Source organism: Mobula birostris, chromosome 8, assembly GCF_030028105.1.
Source record: "Mobula birostris isolate sMobBir1 chromosome 8, sMobBir1.hap1, whole genome shotgun sequence".
Classification (NCBI taxonomy): domain Eukaryota; kingdom Metazoa; phylum Chordata; class Chondrichthyes; order Myliobatiformes; family Myliobatidae; genus Mobula; species Mobula birostris.
Window position 1 is genome coordinate 9,712,035 of NC_092377.1, and position 19,177 is coordinate 9,731,211.

The 19,177-nt window shown below is 43.6% G+C and overlaps 1 protein-coding gene across 1 annotated transcript in view; it reads right to left on the minus strand.

Annotated features, from left to right (window-relative positions):
• cd109 (CD109 molecule) overlaps window positions 1-19,177 on the minus strand; it is a 255,125-nt gene that overhangs the window by 7,490 nt on the left and 228,458 nt on the right. Inside the window, exon 31 of the mRNA XM_072267001.1 lies at window positions 3,749-3,905. Within this exon, the coding sequence (XP_072123102.1) occupies window positions 3,749-3,905 (157 nt within the window). The remainder of the gene's footprint in view (window positions 1-3,748; window positions 3,906-19,177) is intronic.

Genomic DNA, 19,177 nt, shown 5'->3' on the forward strand with positions numbered 1-19,177 from the left:
GTGACACAGGTATAGTCTTGGAACATAGACTGTTCCACGTAGCCAATAAAAAGGACCTATACAAGAGCCCACGGCTACACCTTTGGTTTGGAGGCTGCATGGAGGGGCATGGCATACAGCAATATTGGCTGAATGCAGGAAATTGGGACTAGCTGGGGGCACACCTAGAAAGGGTCTATCTTTGTGTTATATTGCTTTATGACTCAATGAATACATGGCTCTATGTGTCAGATGATGAATCTACCACAATGTCTACTTTGGACCCATAGAAACTTATGACATTTTTACACAGCTCAAAAGGCTGGATGTACGGAGAATGTTCCCTTGAGTCTAGACCCAGGGGTCATGGTCTCAGAATATGAAGAAGGTTGCATACATAAGAAGGAAAGTGTTACATACCGCAGAGCTGGTGGGCTTACTGACATATTATTGCAGGTGGCAATATTATTTTATTTATTTGTTGTGATGTAGCAGAGAATAGGCCCTTTGAGCCGTACAGTCCAGCAATTCTCTGATTTAATCCTCGCCTAATCACGAGACAATTTACATTGACCAATTAATCTACCAACTGGTACATCTTTCGACTGTGGGAGGAAACCGGAATACTTGGAGGAAACCCGAGTACCTGACGGAAACCCATGCAGTCATGGTGAGGACATATAAATCCTTACAGGCAGCAGTGGGAATTGAACCCGAGTCACCTGTACTGTAAGGTGTTGTTTGTGCTAACCACTACGCTACCATGCTGTGAAGGGTTAAAGCGATCGTCTGAACCTGTGCAGCTTAACAGGTGGTCGCGATGAACATTTGGAGAGGTTGTCCCCAGGAGACACAAAGAGTTAATTGGCCTTTGGAGACACAAGTTCAGGCTGGTTGGCAGATCAAAAACACAGGGGGAACCCTTTGACTCACACATTATCCTCTCCAGACAGAGTTGCAGGAACATTCAGCACAGGAATAAACCCTTTGGTCCAACTTGTCCATGCTGACTAAGATGTCTATCTAAGCTAGTCCCAGACACAAGAGATTCTGCACAGGCTGGAAAGCCAAGGCAACAAGTACAAAATGCTGGAGGAATTCGATGGTTCACTCAACACCTATGGAGAGTATGAGGAGTTTCTGTCTGAAACATTGACTGCTTATTCCTCTTAGTAGATCTTGCCTGACCTGTTGAGTTCCTCCAGCATTTTGTGCTTGGTAAGCTTGTCCCATTTGCCTGTGCTTGGCCCACATCCACCTAAACCTTTCCTAACCATATGGGGGGATTTATTTATTGAGCTACAGCACAGAGTAGTCTCTTCAAACCACACCACCCACCAATCCCCTGATTTAAACCTAGCCTAATCACATGACAATTTATAATGACCAAGCAACGTACTAACCAGTACGCCAATGGACCATAGGGGGAGAACCGAGGAAACCCACGCGGTCACAGAGAGAATGTACAAACTCCTTACAAGCTGAGGCGGGAATTGAACCTGGGTTGCTGCTACTGCAGAGCGTTGTGCTAACCACTACGCTGCAGATTTCTCCCTTCCTCATTCCAGATCATCAAGGAAACCAACCATGGACTCTGTCTACACTTCTCACTGCCTTGGTAAAGTAGTCGCCATAACCAAAGACTCCAACCACGCCCGGACATTCTCTCTTCTCCTCTTCTTCCATCGGGCAGAAGCTACAAAAACCTGAAAGCATATAACAGCAGGCTCGAGGATGGCTTCTACCTCAATGTTATAAGACTACTGAATGTTCCCCTAGTACAATCAGGTAGATTCTTGATCTCACAGTCTACCTCATCATTATCATTTAGCTTATTGTCTGTCTGCATTGCACTTTCTCTGCAACTAAAGAGAACTTCATTCTGCATTCTGTTCTTGCTTTCCTTTGTACTACCTCAATGCACTGTTGCAATAATGTGATCATACTATGGGAGAGCCAGAAGCATGGCGACTCCTACGGGCTGCTCCCAGCACATCCTTGCATGTGTGTTGTGTGTGTAAGGGGGTTTTGTCTTTTATGTTACTGCATAGGCTAGTTAAAATGGTTTCTTTGTTATGTTATGCTTGGGAATGCTTTTTTGTTATGTTAAACACTGAGAAAGTTCTTGCGCTAGCAGCTTGTTTTGGGTTAGGATGTGATAAGAATATGTTACGAACCAATTGGGATAGTTGTTACGTTTTTGGTGTATTTGAAGATACTGTATGCGCGGGGTTTTGGGAGAGAAGGCGGGAGAGAGAGAGACAGAGGATGGACCAGGTGCTGTGAGTCCGCTAACGGGGTCAGACCCCAAGCGGGGCGCTCGGCGAGGAGAGGAGACAGAGACAGACTCGTGTGGAGCGTCTGGTTGACCACTGTTGTTGGTCCCAGGCGGCCGGTTGAGGTAGTCCGAGGGGTCGCAGGATGAAGAAGGAGGGTCCCGAGCTCCAACTGTTTGTGCACGAAGAATTGAACTTTGATAAGTGTGGCGCCTTTTATTTTCCTTTTATATTTTATTCTCTCTTAATTATATAGTTCCAGTAATATCTATAAACTGTAAATCATTTAATTGTATCTGGTGTATTGTCTGTTATTTGGGCGGGGTGGGGTACATCACACAGCATCCACACAAACTAATTACCCAGTTTGGTGGGGCCGAGGGCTGTTTCCCTAGATGACAGCGAGCCAAGCGACCCTGAGGCTGGCCGGGGGGGGGCTACATGTGTTCATGCAAATGACACTTTTCACTGTACGTTTGATGTACATGAGTTAAGTAAATCTGAATCTGAATCTGAGTCTGATCTGTATCGATGGCATGCAAGGCAAAGTTTTTCACTGTACCTCGGTACATCAGAATCAGAAATCAGAATCAGGTTTATTATCACCCACATGTGAGGTGAAACTTGTTAACTTAGCAGCAGCAGTTCTATGGAATACATAATCCAGCAAAGAAAAAAATATATGTATTATAATACCAAAAATAAACAAAATAAAAATAAAAATAATAATAAATAAACAAGTAAATCAACTACAGTATATGTATATTGAATAGATGTTTTAAAAAGTGAAAAAACAGAAATACTGTATATTAAAAAAAAGTGAGGTAGTGTCTAAAGATTCAATTTAGGAATCAGATGGCAGAGGAGAGTGTGTGCCTTCGGGCTTCTGTACACCCTACCTGATGTTAACAGAGAGAATCAGATTTATTATCATTGATATATATCAAGATATTTGTTGTTTTATGGAAGCAGTACAGCAACATACATAAAAAATTACAATTAAAGGTCATCATCATTACGTACCCTGTCGTACGATGTGGCGATTATGCTCTCATGACCATGATTGCTTTTGGCAAATTTTTCTACAGAAGTGCTTTGCTATTGCATTCTTCTGGGCAGTGTCTTTACAAGTCGGATGACGCCAGTCATTATCAATACTCCTCAGAGATTGTCTGCCTGGTGTCAGTGGTCGCATAACCGGGACTTGTGATCTGCACCAACTATCCACCACCTGCTCCCATGGCTTCTTGTGACCCTGATTAGACATCCTTCATTGTGTTCTCACACAATTAGTAATATACAGTAAAAAATAAATAATAGACAGCAAAATAGTGAAGTAGTGTTTATGAGTTCATGAAACATTCATAAATCTGATGGCAGAGAGAATCAGGGAGGCTCTTGAAACACTGAGTGTTGGTACCTCCTCCCCAATGTTTATAATACATGTAACAATACAATATAATAATAATGAACCAATTTAAAAATTTACTCACTGAGTCAAAGTACAGATTAACTTCTCCATCTGTAAATTCCACCTTCTTGATGATGTCATTGGTTTGGATGCCATCGATCTCTGGGGCAAAACCACTGAGCATCCCAACTTCCATCAGGACCATTCCAGTGATCAAGCTATTTCCATTACCTCGGAACCTTCGGCGGCAAAAGAAAAGCAAAGCTCACTTTTAGATTAAATGCTTCTCCTGCCTGCACTGCAATGCAACCCCCCACCGCCTGCCACTCACCTCGTTCAATGGAACATAGAGTGCAACATAGTACAGGTGCTTTGGCCCATGAGGTTGTGTCAACATTTTCGCTTATTCCTGTGTAAAAAAATATACCTCAAACAACCCTCTATACTTTCCTCTAATCACTTTAAAATAATGTCCCCTCGTAGAGCCATAGTCATAGAGAAGTACAGAACAAAAACAGGCCCTTCTAGTCCATGTCATAACCATTTAAACTGCCATTCCCATCGACCTGCACAGGAACCATACCCCTCCATACCTCCACAATCCTGAGCCTATCCAAACTTCTCTTAAATGTTGAAATTGAGTTTGCATGCACCACTTGTGCTGGCAGCTCGTTCCACGAGCCTCTGAATGAAGAAGTTTCCCCTTAAACTTCTCACCTGAACCCATGATCTCTGGTTGTAGTCCCACCCAACCTCAGTGGAAAAAGCCTGCTTGCATTTATCCTAACTATACCTCTCATAATTCTGCATACCTTTATCAAATCTCCTCTCAACCTTCGACATTCTGAAGAATATAGTCCTAGCCCAATCAATCTCTCCTTATAACTCAGGTCCTCCAGACCAGGCAACATCCTTGTAAATTTCCTCTGCTCTCTTTCAACATTGTTTACATTTTTCCTCTAGGCAGGTGACCAAACCACACACAATATTATAAATTAGGCCTCACCAAGGTCTTATACAACTACAACAAAACATCTCATCTTCTGGACCCAACACATTGATTTGTGAAGGCCTATGTGCCAAAAGATTTCTTTATGGCCTTATCTACCTGTGATGCCACTTTCAAAGAATTATGGACCTCTATTCCCAGATCCCTCTATTCTACCACATTCCTCAGTGCCCTACCGTTCACTGTGTAAGAGCTACCTTGGTTGGTCCTACCAAAATGCAAAACCTCGCACCTGTCTGCGTTAAATTCCTTCTGCCATTTTTCAGCCCATTTTTTTTTCCAGATGATGCAGATCCCTCTGCAAGCCATGATAGCCTTCCTCACTATCCAATACACTCCCAATCATGGTGTCATCTGCAAATTTGCTGATCCAGTTAACTACATTATCACCCAGATCATTTACATAGGTGACAAGCAACAAAGGGCCCAGCCGATCCCTGCGGTACTCCACTAGTCACAGGCCTCCAGTCAGAGATGCAACCCTCTACTACTACTCCCTGGCTTCTCCCACAAAGCCAATGAATAATCTAATCATTTGTGATTAGTGGGAGGGAGGAGAAGATGGTGGCGCGACTTCGGTGATGAATATCTGTTATCTGTCAAGCAGGGGTCCATGCCCAATTCTGATTTGATGGAGACAGATGTGAGAGCACAGCAGAACATCTGGAAAACTTCTGAAATGCCCACTTTGCTGCCGCTGCTACTGTGTGGTAACCAGAATCTCTGGAGCTGAAGGCCCCGAAATCCTTGGCTTTGCGTGTTTCAGCAGCCGGGGAGAGGTCGAAGGCGCTCGGGAGGCTGTATCGCAGAGGCTGGTCAGAAGCTCGAAGTTTTCGGACGGATGGACTCAGTGTCGGCTGGGGTCGGCTGCTTCCAAGGTACCGGCAAGTTGACGGTGCCTGGAGGTTTATGGCAGGAAGTTTCTCCCTTTTGCCACCTGCTATCGGGGACTCGGGAGTCGATCGACTCGGGACTTTGAGACTTTTTTTTAACTGCGCCCGTGGTCTGCTCTTCATCAAATTATGGTATTGCTTTGCACTGCTGTAACTATAGGCTATAATTATGTGGTTCTGTCAGTGTTAGTCTTTGGTCTGTCCTGTTTTCTGTGATATCACTCCGGAGAAACATTGTATCATTTCTTAATGCGTGTATGCATTTCTAAACGACAATAAAAGAGGACTGAGTGTTCTCATAATCTAATCTAATAATCTAATTTACTACCTCATCTTAAATTCTGAGTGATTGAAACTTCTTGACCAACCTCCCATACAGAGCTTTGTCAAGTACCTTATTAAAGTCCATTTAGTCAACATTCACTGATCTGTCTTCATCCACTTTCCTGGTAACTTCCTCAGTAAACTCTATAAGATTGGTTAGACATGACCTACCACACACAAAGCATGCTGATTACTCTAAATCAGACCATGTCTATCCAAATACTTGGGTATCTGGTCTCCTAGAATACCTTCCAATAGTCTTCCATCAACTGATGTCAGACTCACCGGCCTATAATTTCCTGATTTCTGTTTAAACCATTTAAATGGCACAACAACATTGGCTATCCTCCAATCTCCGAGTACCTCTCCTCTCTTGTTGCTAAGAATGTCTTAAATATCTCTGCTAGGTACCCGGCAATTTCTGCACTTCCCTCCTGTAGGATCCAAGGGGAAACCTTATCAGGTCCTGGGGAGTTATCCACCCTGATTTCCCTCAGGATAGCAAACACTTCCTCCTCTGTAATCTGTACAGAGTCCATGAAGTTGATGCCACTTTACCTCACTTCTATGGACTGTGTATCTGTCTCCCGAGTGAGTACAAATGCAAAGAATGCATTTAAGATCTCCCCCATCTGTTTAGGCTCCACACATAGATTACCATTCTGGTCTTCCAGAGAACCAGTTTGTCCGTAGGAATTCTTTTGCTCTTAACATCTCTGTAGAATCCCTTAGGATTCTCCTTCACATTGTCTACTAGAGTAACTTCATACCTTCTTTCAGACTTCCTGATATCTTTATTAAGTATTCTCTTGCACTTCTTGTACTCCATAAGCACATCATTCATTCCAACGTGCCTAATACCTGCTATGCACCTTTTTTCTCTTAACCAGTAACTCAAATTCACTTGAAAACCAAGGTTCCCTTCTCTGGTTACCTTTTCCTTTTATTCTGACAGACAATAAAAGCTTTGTACTCTCAAGGTTTTGACTTTGATGGCCTCCTACCTACCAACTACACCTTTGCCAGAAAACAACCTATCCCAGACTACACTTGCCAGATCATTTCTGATACCAACAAAATTGCTCATTCTCCAATTTAGAATCTCAACCCTCGGACCAGACCTATCTTTTTGCAGATTTACATGCCCTGTTTCATTCCTTAATAGCAGAGCCAGCATTGCATGTTCTCTCATTTGGACTTCTGCGTACTAAGGAAGGAAACTCTCCTGAAACACATTTGACAAACTCTATCCCATCTTGTCCTTTTACAGTATGGGAGTTCCGGTCAATATGTGGAAGGTTAATATCACCTACTATAACAACCTTATGTTTCTTGCCAGAGCCTGCAATCCGTTTACAAATTTGTTTTTCTAAATCCTTAGGACTATTGGGTGGTCTGTAATATTGCCTCATTATCTTCACCATATGTTTCTTATTTCTCCGTTCCATGCGTATTAGCCAATTTTCTGGCTACCCATTATATTGATACCTCGTATTATTATCCACCTCCAACAAGTCATGACTCAGCATCCTTCACTCCAAAGAAAAAAGCCCTAACTCGCACAATCTTTCCTCATAAGACATAAAATCATATCTACTCTATCAAGGCCTTTAATCATTTGATAGGTTTCAATGAGGTCACACCTCATTCTTTGAATTCCAGTGAATACAGACCCAGATTCATCAGACGATATTCATATGACAAGCCATTCAATCGTGGAATCATTTTCGTGACCCTCCTTTGAACCCTCTCCGGTTTCAGCACATCCTTTCTAGGATGAGGCCCAGAACTGCTCACAGCACTCCAAGTGAGGCCTCTCCAGTGCTTTGTAAAGTCTCAACTTTATATCCTTGCTTTTATATTTTAGTTCTCTTGAAATGAATGCTAATGTTACATTTGCCTTCCTCACTACAGACTCAACCTACAAATTAACCTCTAGGGAATCTTGCACAAGGATTCCTAAGTCTTTTTGCACCTCAGTTTTTTTGTATTTTCTTTCATTTTAGAAAATAGTCAACACTTTCATTTCTTTTACCGAAGTGTATCACCATACACTTCTGACACAGTATTCCATCTGCCATTTCTTTGCCCATTCTCCTAATCTAAGTTCATCTGTAGCCTCTCTACTTCCCCAAGACTACCTATCCCTCCACCTATCTTCCTATTGTCTGCAAACTTTGCAACAAAGCCACCAATTCCATCATCCAAGTCATTGATATATAGCGTAAAAAGAATCGGTCCAAAACAGACCCCTGTGGAACACCACTGTCACCGGTAGCCAACCAGAACAGGCTCCCTTTATTACCACTCTTTCTCCTGCCAATCCGCCAATGCTTTATCCACACTAGAATCTTTTCTCTAATACCATGGGGCTTGTGGCTTGTTAAGCAGCCTCTTATGTGACTTGTTGTCAAGGGCCTCCTGAAAATCCAAGCATCAACCAATTCTCCTTTGTCTAACCCTCTTGTTAGTTCTTCAAAGAATTCCAACAGAGTTGTTAGGCAAGATTTTTCCTTGAGGAAATCATGTTGACTTTGGCCTATTTTATCATGTGCCTCCAAGTACCCTGAGACCTCATCCTTAATAATTGACCCCAACATCTTCCCAGCCATTGAGGTCAGACTAGCTGGCCTATAATTTCCTTTCTTCTGTCTCTCTCTGAAGCTTGGAGTGAGATTTCCAATTTTCCAGTCTTCAGGAACCAATCAAGAATCAAGTGATTCTTGAAAGATCATTACTAATGCCTCCACAATTTCTTCAGCCATCTCTTTCATAATCCTGGGGTGTACACCTGCTGGTCCAAGTGACTTATCTACCTTCAGACCTTTCAGTTTCTTTCTAGATATGGTAACTTCACACACTTAATATCATCTGACACTTGGAACTTTACAATTAGAGAGGCATGAGAGAGGATTTGGCCAGAATTGATTGGAAAAGAACACGGTCAGGGATGACAGCAAAGCAGCAATGGCTGGAATTTCTGGAAGCAATTTGGAAGTCACAGGATAAATACATACCAAAGAGGAAGAAGTATTCCAAAGGAAAGATGGCGCAAGCAAGGATAACAAAAGAAGTTGCCAGGGACGGCTGGACCCCTCAGGAGGGGGCAGTATGGTACTCTGGGGGCCTGGTCAGCAGCATGCCACAGCATTCCTAGCAGCCAGCGTTACTTTTCTTGTTTTAAAATGCATTCATGGGATTACGGTAAACTGTTCAAGACCATTTATTGTTACCCTTTAGCTCGGGCTACATAGAAGCGCGCCTGTGTACTTGTAGGTCACCCTGAATGCAACCAGGGTGTGTAATAATCACCTCCCTCATCTGCATGTGACTGAGTGGGTTCTCACTGAGTGACGCTGCTCAGTCTCTTATTGTGCTGTATGTGAGATGATCAAGCTCTTCTCATCTGTTATCATGGACTGAATACTCACCACAGTAAGATATTAAGACCACAATATTTAGGAGCAGATTTAGAGCATTTTGCCCATCAAGGATGCTCTTCCTCATCATAGCTGATTTATTACTCCTCACAATCCCATTCTCCTGCCTTCTCCCCATAACCTTTACACCCCGACTAATCAGGGGCCTATGAAACTCTGTTTTAAATATACTAAATATCTTGGCCTCCAGAGCCATCTGAGTCAAGGAATTCCACAGATTTACTATGCTCTAGCTAAAGAAATTCCTACTCATCTCTGTCCTAAATGGGCATTCCTCTGTTCTGAGGCAGTTTCCTCTGGTCTTAGACTCATCCTCTCCATATCCACTCTTTCTCGGCCTTTCAATACTTGATAGGTTTCAATGAGATCTCCCCTCATTCTTCTAAATTCCAATAAGTACAGGCCAAGAGCCATCAAATGCACCTAACATATGAAACCTTCAGTTCCTGGAATCATTCTGTGCACCTCCTCTGGGCCCTCTCCAATGCCAGCACATCTTTTCTTAGATAAGGGCCCAAAAATACTCACAAAAGTCTGAGTGCAGTCTGACCAATGCCTTATAAAGCCTCAGAATGACATCACTGCTTTTATATTCTAACCCTCTTGAAATGAATGCAAACATTGCATTTGCCTTTCTCACCACTAACTCAACCTACAAGTTCTGGTCACCTACCTACAGGAAAGATATCGATACGACCGTAAGATATGGAAGCAGAATTGGGCTATCTGGCCTATTTGTAAGGCCAGTGATGTTGTGGGGATGGAACTGGACTCTCTGACGGTGGTGTCTGAAAAGAGGATGCTGTCTAAGTTGCATGCCATCTTGGACAATGTCTCCCATCCACTACATAACGTACTGGGTGGGCACAGGAGTACATTCAGCCAGAGACTCATTCCACTGAGATGCAACACAGAGCATCATAGGAAGTCATTCCTGCCTGTGGCCATCAAACTTTACAACTCCTCCCTTGGAGGGTCAGACACCCTGAGCCAATAGGCTGGTACTGGACTTATTTCCTGGCATAATTTACATATTACTATTTAACTATTTATGGTTTTATTACTATTTTTTATTTATGCTGCAACTATAACGAAAACCAATTTCCCCCGGGATCAATAAAGTATGACTATGACTATGACTATGACTATAAAGTCTGTTGTGAAATAAGATTGATGTTATTTGACAGTTCCCTGTTTAGCTTCTCACACTAGATGTTGCCAGGGCAAGTATGCTCATAATAGGGAATGATTAAATAGCTTAGCCAACACACCGTACATCTTTCGAACCACCCAATCAAATTGCACATCAACTTTGAGGGATCTTGAGCCTAATCCTTGTAAATTTTCCTGGTACACTTTCAATTTTATTCATAACTTTCTTGTGGATATGTGACCAGATCTGCACACAATGTCCCAAATTTGACCTCACCATCATCTTATACAACTTCAACATAACCTCCCAACTCCTGTACTCATTACTCTGATTTTTTATGACCCTATCTACCTGTGACTCCACATTGAAGATGTCACACCTCCATAATATATTCCATCTCGAAGCATACAGGGAGGCCACTGGGCTCAAAACCGTGGCTTTCAATTGAGATATGTAAGAGGTGCTGCACTTTAGGGATTTAAATGACAGAAGTACTTTTACAGTGAATGGTAAGGCCCTGGGGAGTTTTTGTAGAACAGAGAAATCTTGGAGTTCAGGCACATGGTTCCCTGAAATTGGGTGGATAGGGTGAAGAAGAAGGCACAGAGGCAGCAGACGCTGAAATCTGAAGCAACAAACAATCAATGAAAGAACTCAGCAGGGCAGGCAGCACAAACACAAGAAAATCTGCAGATGATGAAAATCTAAAGCAACACATTAACAGCGCAGGAGGAACTCAGCAGGCCAGGCAGCACCTGTGGAAAGGAGTAAACAGGTGAACTTTTCGGACTGAGACTCTTCAATCAGGACTGGAAAGGAAAAGGAGAAGACAGGGTAAGAAGGTGGTGGAGGGGAGGAAGAAATACAAGGTGGTAGGTGATAAGGGAAACCAAGATAGGGGTAGAGGCGAAGTAAAAATCTGGGAAGTTGAATGATGAAAGAGATAAAGGAGGAATCTGATATGAGAGGACAGAAGAACATAGAAGAAAGGGAAGGGGGAGGAGCACCAGAAGGAGATAATGGGCAGGTAAGGAGATAAGATGAGAGAGGAAAATGAGAATGGGGAATGGTGAAGTTGGGGGGAGGGGAGAAGTTGGAGAAACTGATGTTCATGCCATCAGGTTGGAGGCTATCCAGACAGAATGTAAGGTGTGGCTCCTCCTACCTGAGTATGCCCTCATAGCAGCAGTAGAGGAGACCATGGACTGACGTTTCAGAATGGGAATGGGAATTAGAATTGAAATGGGTGGCCACCAGGGGATCTTGCTTTTTCCGGTAGATAGACTGTAGGTGCTCGGCAAAGCAGTCTCTCAATCTACATTGGGGCTCATATATATACAGGAGGCCACACTAGGAGAATTGAACGCTGTAGTTCACCCCAGTAGAATCACAGATGAAGTGTTGCCTCACCGGGAAGGACTGTTTGGGCCCCTGAATGGTAGTGAGGGAGGAGGTGCAGGGGCAGGTGTGGTGCTTGTTCTGCTCGCAAGTTTAAGTGCCAGGAGGGAGATCAGTGGGGAGGGACAACTGGAAAAGTGAGTCACATATGGAGCCATCCCTGTAGGGGGAGGGAAAGAATTGATCGCTGGTGGGATCCTGTTGGGAAGGCAGCAACTGTGGGAGGAAAGGAATTGCCAGTGTTTTGGGTTGAAAGGAATTGTTGACATTTGAGCTCAAGAGCCATGAAGTCAAGTTGCAGCTCTATAAAACCCTGGTTAGACCACACTTGGAATTTTGTGTTCCGTTCTGGTGATTGGAAGGATGTAGCAGCTTTGGGGAAGGTGTAGAGGAAATTTAGACTGTAAGACCAAAAGACCATAAGATATAGGAGCAAAATTAGGCCATTTGGGTCATTGAGTCTGCTCTGCTATTCAATCATAGCTGATCCTTTCTTCTCTCCTCCTCAATCCCACTCCCCTGCCTTCTCCCCATTACCTTAGATGTTGTGCCCAATCAAGAACCTATCAATCTCTGCCTTAAAGACCCCCAAAAACATGGCATCCACAGTTGCCTGTGATAACAAATTTGACAAATTCACCACCTCTGGCTAAAGAAATTTATCCACATCTGTTTTAAATGGATCCCCCTCCATCCTGAGGCTGTGCCCTGTTGTCCTAGACTCCCCCACCATGGGAAACATCCTTTCCACATCTACTCTGTCTAGACCTTTCAATACTTGAAGGGTTTCAATGAGATTCCCCATCATCCTTCTAAATTCCAGTAAGTACAGGCCCACAGCCATCAAACATTCCTCGTATGATAACCCTTTCATTCCTGGAATCATCCTTGTGATCCTCTTCTGGAACCTCTCCAGTGCCTGCAAACCTTTTCTTAGATGAGGAGCCCAAAGCCTTAGCATCACATCCATGTTGTTGTATTTAAGACCTCTTGAAATGAATGCTAACATTGCATTTGCCTTCCTCTCCACCAACTCAACCTGCAAGTTAACCTTTCAGGTGTTCTGCACGAAGGTTCCCAAGTCCCACTGCATCTCAGATATTTGGAATTTCTCCCCATTTAGAAAATAGTCTGTACATTTATTTCTATTACCAAAGTGCATGATCAAGGACTTTCTAACATTGTATTTTATTTGCCACTTTCTTGTCCATTCACCTAATCTTTCTAAGTCCTTCTACAGCTAACCTGTTTCCTCGACCCTATCAGCCCCTCCACCCATCTTGGTATCAAAGCCATATATTCCATCATCTAAGTCATTGATATACAGCATGAAAAGAAGCAGTCCCAACACTGACCCCTGTGGAATACCACTAGTCACTGGCAGACAACCAGACAAGGATCTTTTTACTCCCACTCACTGCCTCCTACCAATCAGCCAATGTTCTAACTATGCCAGTAACTTTTCTGTAATACCATGGGCTCTTAACTTTGTAAACACCCTCATGTGTGGCACTTTGTCAAAAGCCTTCTGAAAGTCCAAATATACATCTACTACATTCCCTTTATCCATCCTAATTGTAATCTCCTCAAAGAATTCCAAAAGGCTTGTCAGGCAAGATTTTCCTTTAAAGAAACCTATCTTGTCTTGTATCACCAATTACTCCATAACCTCATCCTTAACAATTGACTCCAACATCTTTCCAACCACAGAGATCATGCTAATTGGTCTATAATTTCCTTTCTGCTGCCTTCCTCCTTTCTTAGGGTGCAGTTAATCTGGTCCAGGTGACTTATGTACCCTTAGGTCTTTCAGCTTTCTGAGCACCTTCTCCCTTGTGATAGAAACTGCCTCACTTCTCTTCCTTCACACACTACGACATCAGGCACACTGCTAGTGTCTTCCACAGTGAAGACTGATGCAAAATATTCAGTTCAGCTGCCATCTCGATGTCCCCCGTTATTATTTCTCCAGCTTCATTTTCTAGTGGTCCTATATCCATTCTCATCTGTCTTTTATTTTTTTACATACTTGAAAAAGCTTTTACTATCCATTTTGATATTGTTTGCTAGCTTACTTTCATATTTCATCTTTTCCCTTCTGATGATTCTTTCAGTTGCTCTCTGTATGCTTTTAAAAGCTTCCCTATCTTCTATCTTCCTGTTAATTTTTGCTTTGCTGTATGCCCTCTCTTTTGTTTTTACATTAGCTTTGACTTCCCTTGTCAGCCACGGTTTCACTACTTTGTTACTTGTGTATTTCTTTGTATTTAGAATACATCTGTTCTGCACCTTCCTCATATTTCCCAGAAACTCATGGCATTGCTGCTCTGTTGTCATCCCTGCCAGCAGCTCCTTCCAATTTACTTTGGCCAACTCCTCTCTAATACCACTGTAATTTCCTTTACTCCACTGAAATACTGCTATGTCAGACTTTACTTTCTCCCTATCAAATTTCAGGTTGAACTCAGTCATATTGTGATTACTGTCTCTTCAGGGTTCTTTTACCTTAAGTTCCCTAAACGCCTCCGATTCATTACAAAACACCCAATCCAGTATAGCTGACCCCCTCAATGGCAAACTGCTCTAAAAAGTCATCCCGTAGGCATTCAACAAACTCGCTCTCTTGAGATCTATTACCAACCTGATTTTGCCAATTGACCCGCATGTCAAAATCTCCCATGACTATCATAATATTGTGGCGACCCACTTTCTGGCACACACGAACTGGCTCACAACAGCGCGCGCAGGCAGAGGGCCGGCCCCAAAAAGGGCGCCAGGCCATCTTCACCAGCAGGGGGAAAATCCCGCGCGTGGAAAGGGTCTGGGAATATGCATTCCCCACAGCAATCCCGCCCAGGGAGGGCGGGAACGGGAAGGCTTTAAAGCGGGCCGCGAAGTTTGAATAAATCTCTTTCATCGCAACTCTAACTCACCGACTCTGTGTGGTTATTCTAGCGCTGTGTGTAGCACACCACTACAATATTGCCCTTTTGACTTGCCTTTTCTACTTTCTGTTATGATCTGTGGTCCACATCCCAGCTACTGTTGGGAGGCCTGTATATAACTACCATCAGAGTCCTTTTACCCTTGCAGTTTCTTAACTCAACCCTCAAGGATTCAACATCTTCCAATCCTATGTCACATCCTTCTACTGATTTGATGCCATTCTTTACCAGCAGAGTGAAGATGTCTGGATTAGAACACAAGACTAATGAGGATAGCCTGAGAGAGCTCAGGCTTTTCCCTTTGGAGAGAAGGAGGACGAGCGGCAACTTGATAGAGATATATAAGATGATAAGAGACACTGATCAAGTGCACAGACGAAGGCCTTTTCTAAGGGTGGAAATGGCTAATACAAGGGGCATAATTTTAATGTGATTGGTGGAATGGAAAGGGGAAATGTCAGAGGTGAGTTTTTTTACGCTGAGAGTGGTAGGTGAGTGGAACACTATTTCAGAGGTGGTGTTAGGGACAAATACATTCTCGTATTTGACAAACTCTTAGAAGGACACATGGATGACAGAAAAATGGAGGGCCATGTGGGAAAGAAAGGTTAGATTGATGTTAGAGAAGGTTAAAATATCGGCACAACATCAAGGACCGAAGAGTCTGTAATGTTCTGTGTTCTATATTTATTACTGATATTCAATCAAGCTTTGCAAATGAGGTAGATCAAGGTATTTCAGATAAATTTCAAAGAGAAATCTGCAATAGGTTGCTGTATATATTGTCGCCATCGCCACCACCCTCCACCTGGCCCTCACCCACCTGGTCAAAAAAGACACGTACGTTCGAATGCTGTTCATAGACTTCAGTTCAGCATTCAACACAATTATTCCTCAGCACCTGATTGGAAAGCTGAGCCTACTGGGCCTGAACACATCCTTCTGCAACTGGATCCTAGACTTCCTGACTGGGAGACCTCAGTCAGTCCGGATCGGGAGCAGCATCTCCAACACCATCACACTGAGCACGGGGCCCCCCAGGGCTGTGTGCTCAGTCCACTGCTGTTCACTCTGCTGACCCATGACTGTGCTGCAACACACAGCTCGAACCACATCATCAAGTTTGCCGATGACACGATCGTGGTGGGTCTCATCAGCAAGAATGATGAGTCAGCATACAGATAGGAGATGCAATGGCTAACAGACTGGTGCAGAGCCAACAACCTGTCTCTAAATGTGAATAAAACAAAAGAAACGATTGTTGACTTCAGGAGGACACAGAACGACCACTCTCTGCTGAACATTGACGGCTCCTCCATTGAGATCGCTAAGAGCATCAAATTTCTTGGTCTTCACTTGGCGGAGAATCTCACCTGGTCCCTCAACACCAGCTCCATAGCCAAGAAAGTCCAGCAGCATCTCTACTTTCTGCGAAGGTTGAGAAAAGTCCATCTCCCTCCCCCCATCCTCGCCACATTCTACAGAGGATGTATCGAGAGCATCCTGAGCAGCTGCATCACTGCCTGGTTCGGGACTTGCACTGTCTGACATTGCAAGACCCTGCAGTGGATAGTGAGGTCAGCTGAGAAGATCATTGGGGTCTCTCTTCCCACCATTACAGACATTTACACCACACACTGCACCCGTAAAGCCAACAGCATTGTGAAGGACCCCACGCACCCCTCATACAAACTCTTCTCCCTCCTGCCATCTGGCAAAAAGTACCGAAGCATTCGGGCTCTCACGACCAGACTGTGCAACAGTTTCTTCCCCCAAGCCATCAGACTCCTTAATACCCACAGACTAGACTGACATCTACATCAGTTATTATTATATTGTTATTTGTTACATTGTAATGCACTCATGCGCTGCAAGCTGCTTCAGTCGTGCATTGCATCCTGCTGCACGGTTGTTAGGCAGCTCACTTACTAACTTGCTAATTGCTGTCTGACAATCTGTTTCTTTCCTGCAAAGATGAATAGGAGGTGAATATTGAGATGGACATGACAGAGAATATCCCCCATCCCTCTTCAATCCTGTCATAGACTATTGACACAACCAATTTCCCAGATATCTTCATAGAGAAGCAGGGGCCATGGTTACACAGCCAATTCTGAATCAGAAACAGTTTGATATCACTGGCATATGTCGTGAAATTTGCTGTTTTGTGGCAGCAGTACAGTGCAATACACAATAATAAAAACTATAAATTATAATAAATACATATAAAAAAGAAAGCTAAATTAACTAAGTAGTGGAAAAAGAGAAGGATAAATATACCAAGGTAGTCTTCATTGGTTAATTGTCCATTCAGAAATCTGATGGTGGATGGGAAGAAGCTATTCCTGAATCATTGAGTGCGTACCTTCAGGCTCCCGTGCCTCCTGCTTGATGGTAGTAATGAGAAGGGGGCACATACTGGGTGATGGGGGATCTTAATGATGGATGCCACCTTTTTGAGGCATCACCTTTTGAAGGTGTCCTAGATGCTGGGGAGGCGAGTCCCCATGAAGGAGCTGGCTGGATTTACAACTGCCTGCAGCTTTTCCTGTGCAGTAGCCTTTTCATACCAGATGGTGATTCAACCAGTTAGAATGCTCTCCACGGTAAATCGGTAGAAACCTGTGAGAGTCTTTGGTGACATACCAAGTCTCCTCAAATTCCTAATGAAATATAGGCGCAGTCATGCCTTCTTTGGAATTGCATCAATACGTTGGGCCCAGGATAGATCCTCAGAGATGTTGACATCCAGGATCTTGAAACTGCTCACCCTTTCCATTTCTGATCCCTTGATGAAGACTGGTGTATGTTCCCATGTCTTCCCCTTCTTGAAGTCCACAATCAATTCCTTGATCTTACTGATGTTGAGTACAAGGCTGTTGGTCTGAATCAATTCAAGTAGTTGACCTATCTTGTTCTTGCATGCCTTCTCATCACCATCTGAAATTCTGCCCAATGGTTACCTATGTCATCGGCAAATTTATAGCTGGTGTTTGAGCTGTGCCTAGCCACACAATCATGGGTGTAGAGAGAGCGGAGTAGTGGGTTAAGCATGCAACACTGATGTGTACCAGTGCTGATGGTCGGCAAGAAGGAGGTGCTATTTCTATTCACATAGACTGTGGTCTCCCAGCAAGGAAGACAAGGATCCAGTTGCAGAGGGAGGTACAGAGGCCCAGGTTTTAGAGCTTGTTGATTAGAAAAAGTCTCTGGCTGTCCACTCAATTGATACCTCTAATCTTGTACATCTCTATCAAATCATCTCTCAACCTCCTTCACTTCAATGACAAAAGCCATAGCTTTCACAACATATGCTCATCTAGGACATGCTCTCTAACCCTGGTAAATTTCTTATGCACCCTCTCTAAAGCTTCCACACCATTCCCTTAATGAGGTGGATGACATACAATTAGCAGAGAAGATGAGGTAGGCATAGGTCAGCCGTGACCACTTGTAATACTGGGTCAGGCTTGAGAAGCATAGTGGTCTTCTCTTCCTTCTATTGTGTTCTTGTGTCCAGTTGGTTAGTTAGTTAGTTAGTTAGTTATATATATATATATATATATATATAATTTAGAGATCTAGCAAGGAGCAAGCCTCTCTGACCCACCGAGCTGTGCAGCCCACAAACTCACTGTTTAACCCTACCCTAACAGTAGATGATAGTAGATGAACTACCCTGATAGTAGATGATCAGGCATGATCTCAGAATGGCGGTGCAGGCTCGAAGGGCCAAATGGTCTACTTCTGCACCTATTGTCTATTGTCTAATCACAGGATAATTTACACTGACCAATAACTGGTACATCTTCAGACCGTGGGAGGAAACCAGAGCACCCGGAGGAAACCCACGCGTACACAGGAAGACTATACACACTTTCTTACAGAGGACGCCGGAGTTGAACTCCAAACTCCGACACCATGAGCTGTAATAGTGTCGAACTAGCCGATACGTTACTGGGGCGCTCATCGTACTGAAGCCGGTTCTCCTGCGCCTTAGGACAAGCATACTGAATGGAAGCAGGCCCTTCAGCCCAACTCATCGATGCTGTAAAACATATCCTGTGAGCCAGGGGTTCCCAAACTTTCTTATGCCATGGACTCCTACTATTAATCAAGGGATCCGTGGGCCCCAGTTGGGAACCCCTACTCTAAGCTAATTCCATTTCTCTGCATTTGGCCCATATCCCTTTAAATCTTTCCTATCCATGTACCTGTCCAAGTGCCTCGGAAATGTTGATATTGTACCGGTCTCAACGACTTCCTCTGCTCCTTTCATTCCATCTAATAACCACACTCAGGCTGAAAAGTAGCAGCTCAGGTTCTTATTAAATCTTTCCCCTCTCTCC